General features: G+C 47.4%; 1 protein-coding gene across 1 annotated transcript; it reads left to right on the plus strand.

Annotated features, from left to right (window-relative positions):
• Positions 1-12,006: 12,006 nt before the first annotated feature.
• Positions 12,007-12,990, plus strand: LOC141919168 (olfactory receptor 6E1-like). Its single transcript, XM_074814183.1, has one exon. The coding sequence runs from the start codon at positions 12,007-12,009 to the stop codon at positions 12,988-12,990; it is 984 nt and encodes a 327-aa protein (XP_074670284.1).
• The last annotated feature ends 406 nt before the right edge of the window (positions 12,991-13,396 follow it).

Consider the following 13,396-nt stretch of genomic DNA (forward strand, 5'->3'; position numbering starts at 1 on the left):
GAAGGAGCTGGCTGGGGCGCTCACCAAGCCACTTTCCATCATCTACCAGCAGTCTTGGTGGACTGGGAAGGTCCCGACAGATTGGAAACTGGCCAATGTGACGCCCATCTATAAGAAGGGTCGGAAGGATGATCCGGGAAATTACAGGCCTGTCAGCTTGACTTCGGTGCCCAGGAAACTGATGGAGCAGCTCATCCTGAGTACCATCACACAACACATGCGGGACAACCAGATGATCAGGCCCATTCAGCATGGGTTTATGAAAGGCAGGTCTTGCTTGACAAACCTGATCTCCTGCTACGACAGGGTGACCCGCTTATTGGACAAGGGAAAGGCTGTGGATGTTGTCTACCTTGACTTTAGTAAGGCCTTTGACACCATTTCCCACAGCATTCTCCTGGTGAAACTGGCTGCTCGTGGATTGGATAGTCACATGCTTTGCTGGGTAAAAAACTGGCTGGATGGCTGGGCCCAAAGAGTTGTGGTGAACGGAGTTAAATCCGGTTGGCGGCCGGTCACGAGTGGTGTCCGCAAGGGCTCGGTTTTGGGGCCACTCTTGTTTCACATCTTTATTGATGATCTAGATGAGGGGATCGAGTGCACCCTCAGTAAGTTTGCAGATGACACCAAGTTGGGTGGGAGTGTTGATCTGCTCGAGGGTAGGGAGACTCTGCAGAGAGACCTGGACAGGCTGGAGCGGTGGGCTAAGGCCAAATGTATGAGTTTCAATAAGGCCAAATGGCGGGTGCTGCACTTTGGTCACAACAACCCCCAGCAGCGCTACAGGCTTGGGGAGGAGTGGCTGGAGAGCTGCCAGTCAGAGAGGGACCTGGGGGTGTTGATTGACAGCCGGCTGAACATGAGCCAACAGTGTGCCCAGGTGGCCAAGAAGGCCAATGGTATCCTGGCTTGTATCAGCACTAGCGTGGCCAGCAGGGACAGGGAAGGGATCTTGCCCCTGTACTTGGCAGTGGTGAGGCCGCACCTCGGTTACTGTGTTCAGTTTTGGGCCCCTCACTACAAAAACGACATTGAATGACTCGAGTGTGTTCAAAGAAGGGCAACGAAGCTGGTGCAGGGTCTGGAGCGCATGTCGTACAAGGAGCGTCTGAGGCACGTGTGGTTGTTTAGTCTGGAGAAGAGGAGGCTGAGGGGAGACCTCATCGCCCTCTACAGCTACCTGAAAGTAGGTTGCAGAGAACTGGGGATGAGTCTCTTGAACGAAGTAATAAGTGATAGGACAAGAGTTAATGTCCTCAAGTTGTGCCAGGGAAGGTTTAGACTAGATATTAGGAAGCATTTCTTTACAGAACGGGTTGTTAGGCATTGGAATGGGCTGCCCAGGGAGGTGGTGGAGTCCCCATCCCTGGAGGTGTTCAAGAGTCGAGTTGACATAGCGCTGAGGGATATGATGTAGTTGGGAACTGTCAGTGCTAGGTTAATGGTTGGACTAGATGATCTTCAAGGTCTTTTCCAACCTAGATGAGTCTGTGATTCTGTGATTCTGTGACTGATTCTGTGAAATGAAATTGCAAGCCAAGGTTGGTATCAGTAGATGGAAACACAGCATCTGTGATGCTTGAAGTGACCTCAGGAGGTCTCTAGTCCAACCTTCTGCTCACAGCAGGGTCAGCTATCAGGTTGCACCAGCTTGCATAGGACTTTATTCTTTTTTGGCCTGAAAACCTCCAAAGTTGGAGGTGGCACCAGCTCTCTGGGAAGCCTTCTCCTCGCTCATTGGCCCTCATCCTCCCATTGTGCACCACAGTGAAGAGCCTGACTCTTCTGGTTACCTCCTGGAAGGTGTGGGAACGTTGTTCTACCATCTCCCCACAGCCTTCTTTTCTTTTGACTGAAAAAATCCAGCTCAGCCTCCCATAGTAACAAGGTTGACTTGGAATGCCTGAGATGCTTAAGACTCTTCCAATCCTGCTGGCTTCCATTGGATCTGCAAAGGACTTCAGGGTTGTGAGAATAGCCTCAGCCTCCTGCCATGGCTTTCTGTGTGTCACTCTCACTCATCATCATGGTGTCGTGCAGAGGTGTTGCAGGCTGTGAGGAGGGCCTGATCTCAACAAGGTGCCATCCACCATTAAACATGGAACTCCAAATGTTTCAGGCCCAAGAGACACCATCAGACTACTAGGAGAGGCTGGTGCTGGGGTGCTATGCTTGCTGCTAACCCACACACAGAGGAGGAATTCATGACTCTAAGAATCACAGTCACTATCCTGTGAGATAGTGAGAGAACACCAACCTATTCAGGATGGAAGGGACCTTGGGAAGTCTCTAGACCAACCTCCTGCTCACATCAGGATGAATACTGAATTCCCTTAACACACCGCATTGCTTTTTCCAAGAGTATCCTGAGAATGTTTTCTGGTGGCTTTGTCTAGGATTGTTGTGGAAATCCTGGGAACCACTGAGGAAGCTGCGGGTGTTGGAAAAGGAGAGCCACGGGATTTCTTGTCTCCCAGAAAACTACTGGCAACATCTAGTAGTTTCTTAAAACCTCCTTCTGCTGTCCTTGATCAACAGGTGCATTGCTGAGAGGCTGCTGAAGCTATTCCAGGCCTTGCACTGTTAATCCCTGCTGCTCTTCCAAGTAGGCACCAATGACACAGCCAAACTTGGAACTACAGGCCGGTCAGCCTCATCTTGACCCCTGGACATGATGGAGCAGCTAATCCAGGAAACCACTGCCAGGCACATGAACAGAAAGAAAATCATCAGGTGTAGTCAACATGGAGTCACCAAGGGGAAGTCATGCTTGACTGAGCTCATAAACTTCTATGATGAAATGACGGCTTGGTAGATGAGGGGAGGGCAGTGGATATTGTCTCTCTGGGCTTCCAAAAGGCTTTTGACAGTGTCTGCCATAACATCGTCATAGAGAAATCAAGGCTGGATGAGCAGGGAGTGAGGTGGGTTGAAAACTGGCTACACCGCTGGGCCCAAGTGAAACAAAATATAGTTGGAGGCCAGTTACTCGTGGTATACCCCAGGGGAAAACACTGAGTCCGATCCTGGTCAGAAACTTCACGTGTGATCTGGATGATGGGGCAGGTTTGCTGGTGACACCAAACTGGGAGAAGTGGCTGATACACCAGACGGTTTTGTTGCCATCCAGAGGGACCTCAACAGACTGAAGAAATGGGCTGACAGGAACCTCATGATGTTCCACAAGGAGAAGTGCCATGTCCTGTCCCTGGGGAGGAACAACTACATGCATGTCACCTGCACATGTTCCTGGGCCACCAGCTCTATGATTCTGTGAAAAGTTGTTATGATGTCTTAGATCTATATGATGTGTCCCACAGGACAGGAGGAGCAAGGCTGACTAAATGCAACTTCCGGATGGGTGGGTGATGGCATTAATAATAAAAATTAAGCACCATTGGAGACCAATGAGGAAAGCCAGTGTTCTGATTGAGAACTTGGACAAGTGCCCTGGGACGAGTAGAGGGACATTGCCCGGTTGTGTAGGGATGAGGTCAGGAAGGCCAAGGTGCGTCTGGAGCTGAATTTGGCAAGGGATGTAAAGAATAAGAAGGGCTTCTACAGGTACGTCAGCCAGAAAAGGAAGGTCAAAAACTGTGTACACCCCCCACCCCACCCCACCCCCCCCCATGAAAAAAACTGGGTAACTGGTAAGAACAGATGAGGAGAAGGCTGAGTCACTCAACAACTTTTTTGCCTCAGTCCTCACTGGCAATGTCTCCTCCTACACCTCTCAAGTTGATGGACAGCAAGGCAAGGACTGGGGGAGCAAAGTCCCTCCCACTGTAAGAGAAGATCAGGTTCATGACCACCTGAGGAGCCTGAATATACTTAAGTCTGTAGGACCTGTTGAGATGCATTCCAGAGTCCCGAGGGAGTTGGCTGATGTCATTGCCAAGCCACTCTCCAGGATATTTGAAAAGTCATGGCAGTCAGGGGAAGTCCCTGGTGCCTAGAAAAAGGGAACCACAGCCTCCCCTCCGTGCCAGGGACGATCATGGAACAGATCCTCTGAGAATCTTTGCTAAGGCAAGGTGATTCGAGACAGCCACTGTGAGTTCACCAAAGACAAGACTTGCCTGACCACCCTTGTGGCCTTCTAGGATGGAGTGACCGCATCAGTAGACAAGGGAAGAGTTATGGTTGTCATCTAGTTGGGTTTCTGTAAGGCTTTGACATGATCCCCCACAACATCCCTCTCTCTAAATTGGAGACATCTGGATTTGATGGACTAGTTGGGGTCCATGCTGGGACCAGTACTGCTTAATATCATCATCAATGACATAGACAGTGGGATCAAGTGCACCCTCAGCATGTTTGCAGATGACACCAAGCTGAGTGGTGCAGTTGACACTCCCAAGGGATGGGATGCCATCCAGAGGGACCTGGACAAGCTCAAGAAGTGGTCCCACGTGAATCTTGTGAAATTCAAGAAGGCCACGTACAAGGTCCTGCACCTGGGTCAAGGCAGCCCCCGGTATCAGTACAGGCTGAAGGATAAAGGGATTGAGAGCGGCCCTGCGGAGAAGGACTTGGGGGTACTGGTGGAAGAAAAGTTGAACATGAGCTGACAATGTGCACTCACAGACCAGAAAGCCAACAGTATCTTGGGCTGCATCAAGAGAAGCGTGGCCAACAGAGGGGATGGTGCCCCTCTACTCTGCTCTGCTGAGACCCCCCCGGAGTACTGCGTCCAGCTCTGGGGTCCTCAGCACAGGAGAGACATCAACCTGCTGGACAGGGTCCAGAGGAGGCCAGAAAAATGCTCAGAGGGATTGTTCAGCCTGGAGAAGAGAAGGCTTCAGGGAGACCTTATTGCTGCCTTTCAGTACTTAGAGGGGGCTTAAAAGAAAGATGGAGGGAGACTGTTTCACAGATAGATATAAGGGAGAACATTTCTATAATGAGGGTGGTGAAACACTGGAACAGGCTGTCCACAGAGGTTGTAGATGCCCCATCCCTGGAAACATTCAAGGTCAGTTTGGAGGAGGCTTTGAGCAACCTGATCTAGTTGCAGATGTCCCTGCTCATTGCAGGGGGTTGGACTTGATAACTTTTAATGGTCTCTTCCAACCCAAACTATTCTGTGATTCTATTCTATGATTCTTTCACAGCCACCTCCACATTCATTTTTCTGCCTGGTTCCATCACCTCTGATTTCCTTCTTCCTCAGCCCCCAGAGATGGTCACCTTCTCTGGTGTTCCCTCCATAATCTCTTCACTGGTGGCCCTCAGCAGGGCACGATAATACCCTCAGAGACATGAAGGTTTGCTGCTGACTTCTAGTTCTCCAGAGGTTTGTTTAATATTCTTTCATGATCTGCAGTTCAAGAACTTGGCACCGGAGGGATCATTAACATGCAAAACACCCTGACAAGTCAGGTCTCTGGGCATAGCTTTCCTTAATTCCTCACATCTTACGTGGCTAATTTGAGAGGTTTCAGGAGTATAGTCAATGTGAAAAGTTTCAATACTCAATATCAGTAGGAAAGAATTTATTCTTTTTCCATTTTCCTTATTTTTTCTGATTACAGATTATGTGATCTCAGTAATCTCCAGTTAGTGTCCCCAGTCTCCATAACCTTTCAAAGATGGTGGAGAGTGGCCTCACTGTGACATCGTCTTGCTCTCTCCGCACCCTGGGATGCAGGCCCTCTGGTCCTGTGGACTGGTAAGGGTTGGGTTTGATCAAGTAGCCCCTGATTTGGTTTTCATTGACCACTGACCACTCACATCCAGCGTCCTGCCTTGAGGCACAAAAGCCTGGGAGACCTTGCTGGTGAAGACTGAGGAGAAGAGGACATAGAGTATCTCAGATCTTTCTCCACCTACCCTCACTAAATGTAGCAGTGCTCCCACATTCTCTTTGCTACTTCTTTAACTAATTCTTAAGGAGTAAACACTTGTTATGATGCTCTTGAACTCAGTTTCAACCGAGTTTTGATACAGACCACTGCCAAGCTTGGAAGATGCTCTCCCTGAAGGCCAGTTGTCCTGAGCCCTGCTTCCCTTCAGTGCTGCTGACCGTGAGATCATCACTAAAATTCCACAGAATAGGCCAGAGGCTTCTCCTCTGATGTCTGGCATCTACAGTCTTCTAATCTGCTTCCTCACTCCTCTCGGGAACTGGGACCCCGCTATTTCAAGGTCATGACAGCTAGTCTTCACATCCCTGGCCAGCTCTGCCTTTCACTCACGCCTTCCCTCTCAGGAATGGGAAGGAGAAAAACACAACAAGAGGCTTGGGAATCAATTAAGGACAGGGAGGGATGACTCACCCATTATGGTCATGGGCAAAAGACAGACTCATTAAGGCAAGAAAAGAAACATCAATTTAATTCAAACACTAACAACAACAACATTAACAGACAGAGTGGGACAGTGAGGAGTATTACCACATCTTAAAAACGCCTTTCCCCCAGCCTGTCTTCTTTCTCGGCACAGCCTTCCTCCTGATTTCTCTTCCTCCTCCCCTGCAGCAGAGCAGGGGGGCAGTTCATCACCAGGTGTCTCTGTCAAAAACCCACGCCAGACCCACAAAACCAACATAATTACTCACATATTAAAAATTTCCAATCCTTCTAGCCTCCTGCCAGGATCCTCAGGGTCCCCTTCCTCGGGGTCATTGTGATTGTGAGTCTTCCTGGGGCAGTCCTCCCAGAGATAGTTTCCCTCTCTTTTCCTTCCCTGTGGCCGGAGTGGACATTCCCACGCTATATATCTTAGCTCCTCACAACTACAACACTCCATTCCATCATTCCTTCCCATTCCCCTTTGCTTTTTTCCTGGTTTTAATTCATGCCCTATATCAAGTCTTCTCCCTCCCTGGCACCTGTCTCTCAATCATGAATTCCTCACTAAAGCTGCCACTGGTAAATCTGTCTCTTGTTCTTTTGCTTTTTTCCTGTGTTTAATCTGCCTTTCCTTGTGCCAAACATATACAAACGCAGCAACACTAAAAATATTTTGAAAATTCTCTCCCTGCTACCCTGACATATGCTCTTTAAAATATTTCTGTATATCAGAGGCAGCCTGATCAACAACAACACTAATCGTGAATGTGTCATTAAAATTCCCTGGTCTCATTCCTCTGTATTTTAACAGTGCTCGTTGGAGCCATCCCTCAAAATTATTAGGATTCTTCTCTGTCTGACAAAGAGCTCAATCCCCTGCATTATCATTGTCCCAGTTTGGATTATTTACTGTCCAGGGCTTTCAGTCTCTTCCCACCTGTTCAGCTAATTCAGCTTCCTTACTCATTATTTTATCTCTCTCATCAGGTCAAAATGACACCTCAGTAACACCTGGGTATCTCCCAAATAGGGTTTGTGCCCAGTGCATAGGTTGGAAAAAAGTTGAGCACGTTTCTTAGCATCCTCCCTCGGTCTTGGCATTGTACTTCTACTTCCCGATAGAGCCAAGTCGCTCAAATTCCCAGGCTGGTCAGTAAATACATGCAATACAGGTTGGGGCTTCACCTGCCACCTCCATTTGCATGGCAACAGGATTAGACAGTAGAAAGCATAGGATAGAGTCTGGCAGCCAGCAGAGCAGAATTGGAAGACAAAAAAAGAGCATTAGGTGGATAAGGAGGGGTGGATGCGATTGGGGCATTATCTGTGGCTTCGTCCAGGGCAGTAACCTCCACTACTGCAAGCGTAATGCCTCTTTCATCCCGTACCTCCAACTTTGGTGTTTTTTCTCCCAAGACCAATCATCCCAAACATACCAGTAATCCATTTGTCCTGGGCACCTATCCTCTAGGCGATGTCGCAGAAAGGTAGGTCTGTGCTGGTCAAAGGTCCCTCACGGTGGCCACTGTTCTACTGGGTTTCCATCTCTAGTTATAAATGGTCAGCCTTCTTGGCATAAAGTAGCTGTGTGCCTTTTTGATAGACTTGCTGTACCAAAAGTTCTTTTCCAGTTGTGTAGTACATTGGCCAAGGGCGTCCCCTTCTCTGTGCCAGGTATATTTCCCATTTACGTATTTATCCATGTGCATTTTATGCTGATCAGGCCCACGCTCACTCTTTTTCATTTTGTGCATTTTATGGTGATTGGGCCATGCACTACCAAAAGCCGCAGCAAGGAACTCCCTTCAGTATTTCCACAAAGTCTGCTCAGGGAATTTTACCACTCACCCTTCAGTGTCTCCTGCTCCAAAGGTCCCACGTGAACTCACCCAATTCTGGCAGCTGGATGTTTGGAGACGACAGGATCCAAAGGCTGTAGTGTAGGGTCCCATCTGGGGTGCCAAACTGTTGAAGAAGTTTCTTTACTCTAGGTTTCTTCACCTAGTAGACTCTCAGACATCGAATCTTATAAAAAATAATTTATTCACATGGGGGTGTTGATTGATAGCTGGCTGAACATGAGCCAGCGGTGTGCCCAGGTGGCCAAGAAGGCCAATGGTATCCTGGCTTGTATCAGAAATAGTGTGGCCAGCAGGGACAGGGAAGGGATCTTACCCCTGGACTCGGCACTGGTGAGGCCGCCCCTCAAAGACTGGGTTCAGTTTTGGGCCCCTCACTACAAAAACGACATTGAATGACTCGAGTGTGTCCAGAGAAGGGCAACGGAGCTGGTGCAAGGTCTGGAGCACAGGTCTGATGGGGAGCGGCTAAGGGAACTGGGGTTGTTTAGTCTGGAGAAGAGGAGGCTGAGGGGAGACCTCATGGCCCTCTACAACTACCTGAAAGGAGGTTACAGAGAACTGGGGATGAGTCTCTTGAACCAAGTAACGAGCGCCAGGACAAGAGGGAATGGCCTCACGCTGTGCCAGGGCAGGGTTAGACTGGCTCTTAAGAAGTATTTCTTTGCAGAAGGGGTTGCTGGGCGTTGGAATGGGCTGCCCAGGGCAGGGGTGGAGTCCCCATCCCTGGAGGGGTTGAAGAGTCGGGTTGACCCAGCGCTGAGGGATCTGGTGGAGTTGAGAATGGTCAGTGTGAGGTTAATGGTTGAACTGGAGGAACTTCAAGGTCTTTTCCAACTGAGATGATTCTGTGATTCTGTGATTCTACAGCCAGAAAATAACCCAACAGCTCGAACTGGGTGCCTCTGGAGAGGGACCCCGAACAAAGAAATCCCTGGGCAGTTATACCCTTTCAATCTATGCATCCATCCCTCACACACTCTTCACGCACCTTTCATGCACCTTTCAGTCCCATGGTGATTGCTGCTCTGAGATCTTCTAACTCCTCATTGGATTTCTTCTCTGTCTCTAGGCACACTGTTAACAGTTAGTATCTTGTTGAGTTGCAGCTTCTGCCAATGGTTGTAGTCTCCTTCTGGTTTGCGCTGGCTCTGGAGGCCTTCTTTTGCTTAACTAGGTAAAATTTTACCATATCTAGGTGAAAGTTCACAGCTTGCAGCCTCAGGCATCAGCAAATCTAGATACTCATGCTAAGTAAGCAATGAAAAACAAACAGTATGCCAAATCGCACAACATTATGCTCTAACCCCTGTGTCCTAATGCTAAACAATTGACTCTGAGTGATCAATTCTATTTAAAACTTACTTATTTAAGCTAAAAACCTAGTATTTCCAAACATGCTATTAGACACTCTGTGCCAAATGCAGACTGTTTCTTCCGTGGCATCATCCCTTTGCTGACAGCAGCCCACGTGGGCAACAGCTGCTATGAAACATGAGCGCTGCTCTCTCCTCTGCTGTGCTGCTGAGCTCCTTCACACTGACTGCTGTGGTTTATGCCGACATCCTATGCACCATCCTGAGGACAAGCTCTGGGCAAACCACAATAAGGCCTTTGTCACCTGTTATAAATTAAGACCACAATGGATCATAATCCGATTACAATTTTATTAATTATAGCAAATAGAATATGAGCAAAGACAGCGCTGGACGGCAGGGGAGTCTGCGCTCCGCCAACTGCCGCGCTTAACAGTTTAAACAGTTCCCTTCTTATACATCTTTACTGCCGTGTTCATGGAGTAGTAGAGGTACTTTGCGCATGCCTCAGTTGTTGTTAGGGGGTCGTTTCCTGCCTCCTTTGTTCTTCTTACTTCTGCCCGCTCTTGCAGTTATCTTTTGAGTGGCATTTGTTCTGCTGGTATCTGGTTTGTTTAAGCAATTGCGGTTATCTCTTCTCACCCAAGCGGTGTCTGGTAGTTGTAAATTGCAGTTATCTCTTTTTACCCAAGCGGTGTCTGGTAGTTGTAAATTGCACCCAAGCGGTGTCTGGTAGTTGTAAATTGTGGTTCCATATCTTTTGTTGCCTAACCTTTACATTGAGCTTAACATAAATTCCAATAAACAATACCCTAATTCATAGTGTCTTACAATTCATAGTTTCTTACAATCCATAGTTTCTTACATCACCTGCATATCCCGTATTTCTTCACTCACTATTGCATGTGATAGCTGTATGTTTGATGATGTGGGGCCTGAAGAGAAGCTGCTTGGTTGTAAGCTGTCTGCAGATATGCAGGTTCCTCTAACAAAATGCATTCAGGAGAAGAATAATTTTAGATAATTTATGTGTCACCAAACAGAGTAAGGAGACAGAACCCTCTAAATGTTTGAGCTGACCCACAAAATAGAAACTGGGACTGCTGCCTCTGATTCACTGTGCTCATACTGCTGTAGGTGACCGAGCTTCTGCTTTTGCTCAAATACAGCCAGTGGATTAATCTCAGGAATTTTTCCCAGTGAAGCCAGTGCAGAGATTCCCCTATGTCAGACTGGAGGCAAAGAACAAGCCGGGCATTTGGGATCTGTGACTACCCTGAACCCCAAGCTAAAATGTCAGTACAAACATGGGGCACTGCCCTGTACTGAACTTCCCATTTTACTCCTTGTGCAAGTGCTACCAATTCTGCCCTGGGACAAAGTCTGAGGGAACAACACAGTCTGTGAGGAAACTTTGCTGCTTAAAACCCACCATCTCCTCCCTTCCCCTTCTTCCCCTTCCATTTTGAATCATCCTATTTTTGGAATAATCATCTGCTCTGTCCCTTTCTATGTCTGAAAACAATTGTCAACATGAAGGAAAAACCATTAGTCTTTGTCGCATACATTTTTATTGTGCTTCCTTCTCTTCCATGTGTATTTTGATTTTAAAAAAATAATAACTTATTAAATCAGTGATTTGAGACTTGAACAGTGAGTTTCATCTCCTTTGCTTCATGTGCCTGGGAGGACTTGTTTTCCCAAGGCTCCCTCTATAGTCAGTGGAGACAAGAGAAAACGCTCAAGGCTGGGTCCTCCCAACCTATAACTGGCATGCAAAAGAAAGGTTGCAAATCTCTTCCAGGCACTCTTCTCTTGCTTTGCATTTAGGTCAGGACATTTGATAGTCAAAGCAATGAGCAACTGGTTGGAAACAACTGCATTTCGGTGCAGAGGGGTGTCAGGTGAGGCTGCATGGAACCATAATAAATTTCAGTCATTATTTAGAGTGCTAAAGAAGATAAATTATACTCTGACCTATTCCACCCCCTCCCCCTTTTCTGAGGAAAGAGAGAGCAAGAAGCTGTGGAGGAAAGCAGGGGATACAGAAGAGATATTTGATATTGCCTATTTTGAAATCAACTGATTCTCAGGGAGTTCTAGTCCAAAAAGGCAAGTACTGGGAAGTAGAAAGAATAGCTTTCAACACAGAGATTTGATTTGATTTGATTTGATTTGATTTGATTTGACTTGATGGTTTAGCATTTGTGCAATAGAAGAGATGAGTTTTGGCACATAGGTGTGACAAATATTTGCAATAGGTCTGAGTGAATTTGGTATTTCTACCAAATACCAGCCTCTAAAATCTTCTGTTCTGGAGAAAGAATCCTTTGTGAGTGTTTGAAAAAGGTAGAAAGAAGACAACAAATTATCTGAGGACTTTACCTGAAAGGTAAGACAAAAATCAGAGTGTGAGAAATGCTTGAAGGACTATCTCTGTCTGTGTTATAGAGGGAGACTGCTAGAAAGGAAAGAAGCAGAAAAGGAAGGATAGAACTTTTCCTCCAGACTGTGAAATTATCACCCTTGTGTTTTGCCATGTTCCCATTTCAGCAGGATGAACTGAAATTCAGCATGGGACCAGAAAATGAAACTGCAGTTACTGAGTTCATCCTAGAGGGCTTCTCAGCGCTTGACCAAAGGCTACAGCTATTTCTCTCTCTGGTCCTTCTGCTCATGTACCTGACAACAGTGATGGGGAACACAACCATCATTTTCCTTGTGTGTGTGTATCACCGCCTGCAAACCCCCATGTACATTTTCATTAGCAATCTGTCCTTCCTGGAAATCTGGTTTACGTCCTCCACAAGCATCAAATTGTTTGTGATCCTGGGTTCTGGTAGGAGAACAATCTCTCTAAGCAGCTGCTTTGCCCAATCCTATTTCTATTTTGCCCTGGGCTGTACAGAGTTTGTTCTCCTTGTTGTCATGTCTTTTGACCGCTATGTTGCTATCTGCCAGCCTTTGCGTTACGCTGCCATCATGAAGCCTCAGCTCTGCATCCAGCTTGTTGTTGCTGCTTGGGTCATCGGCATCACACTCTTGAGTTACCGTCTGGTCCTCCTCTACCAGCTGACTTTCTGTGGCTCGAACAAGATCCACCATTTCTTTTGTGACAACTCCCCCTTATTTAAGTTGTCCTGCTCTGACAGCAGCCTGCTGTGGAAAATAGACTCTGTTTTAGTATCATTTGTCATACTGGCTTCCTTATGTTTAACTCTGGCATTTTACATGGGCATCCTTTTCTGTATTCTACACCTTCCAGCAGCCTCTGGGAGGAAAAAAGCTTTTGCTACATGTTCTTCCCATCTCACCACCTTGGCCATTGTATATGGGAGCTGCATTGCTCTCTACGTGCGCCCTTCAGAAGACATTTCCTTGGAGACAAGCAGATTTGTAGCTTTGCTGAACACTGTCCTGTACCCATTCTTAAATCCGTTCATCTACAGTCTTAGAAACAAGACTGTGATCCTGGCCCTGAATGAAGCCATTGCCCGTGTGACACCACAGCTTTTCCCCTAAGCATGGTGCATTTCTGGACAGCAATTCCAGAGATCAGCTCTCATCTGTTAAATAATACCAGAGCATAGGTGTGTAACCTCCAAATACAGATGCCTCAGGAGATTTCTGTTCTGTCAGATTGCATTAGGTTATGTGAGAAGAATCTCATCTGCACACACAAAGGCAGCACAACAATTTCAGGAGGAGTAACTCAGTTAACATCCTGCCCCACCTACTCCCAGGCCCATCACAGCAGAGCCACCAGCTCATCAGGAGCCCATTTCCACAAACCGGGAAGAGCCCAGAGGCACAGTGGCAGGTGGAATCCCAATTTACATGCTCCTGAGGAATGAACATCTTGTCCCAGCTCCTTCCAGGGCTGCCCTGGGAGAGCCACCAGCCCCCTTGTCTAGGTGTGAAACCCATC

This window comes from Strix aluco, unplaced genomic scaffold, assembly GCF_031877795.1.
Source record: "Strix aluco isolate bStrAlu1 unplaced genomic scaffold, bStrAlu1.hap1 H_2, whole genome shotgun sequence".
NCBI lineage: Eukaryota > Metazoa > Chordata > Aves > Strigiformes > Strigidae > Strix > Strix aluco.

Coding starts and splice junctions, on each gene's coding strand:
- LOC141919168 (XM_074814183.1), top strand. CDS start 12,007: ATGTTCCCATTTCAGCAGGATGAACTGAAATTCAGCATGGGACCAGAA.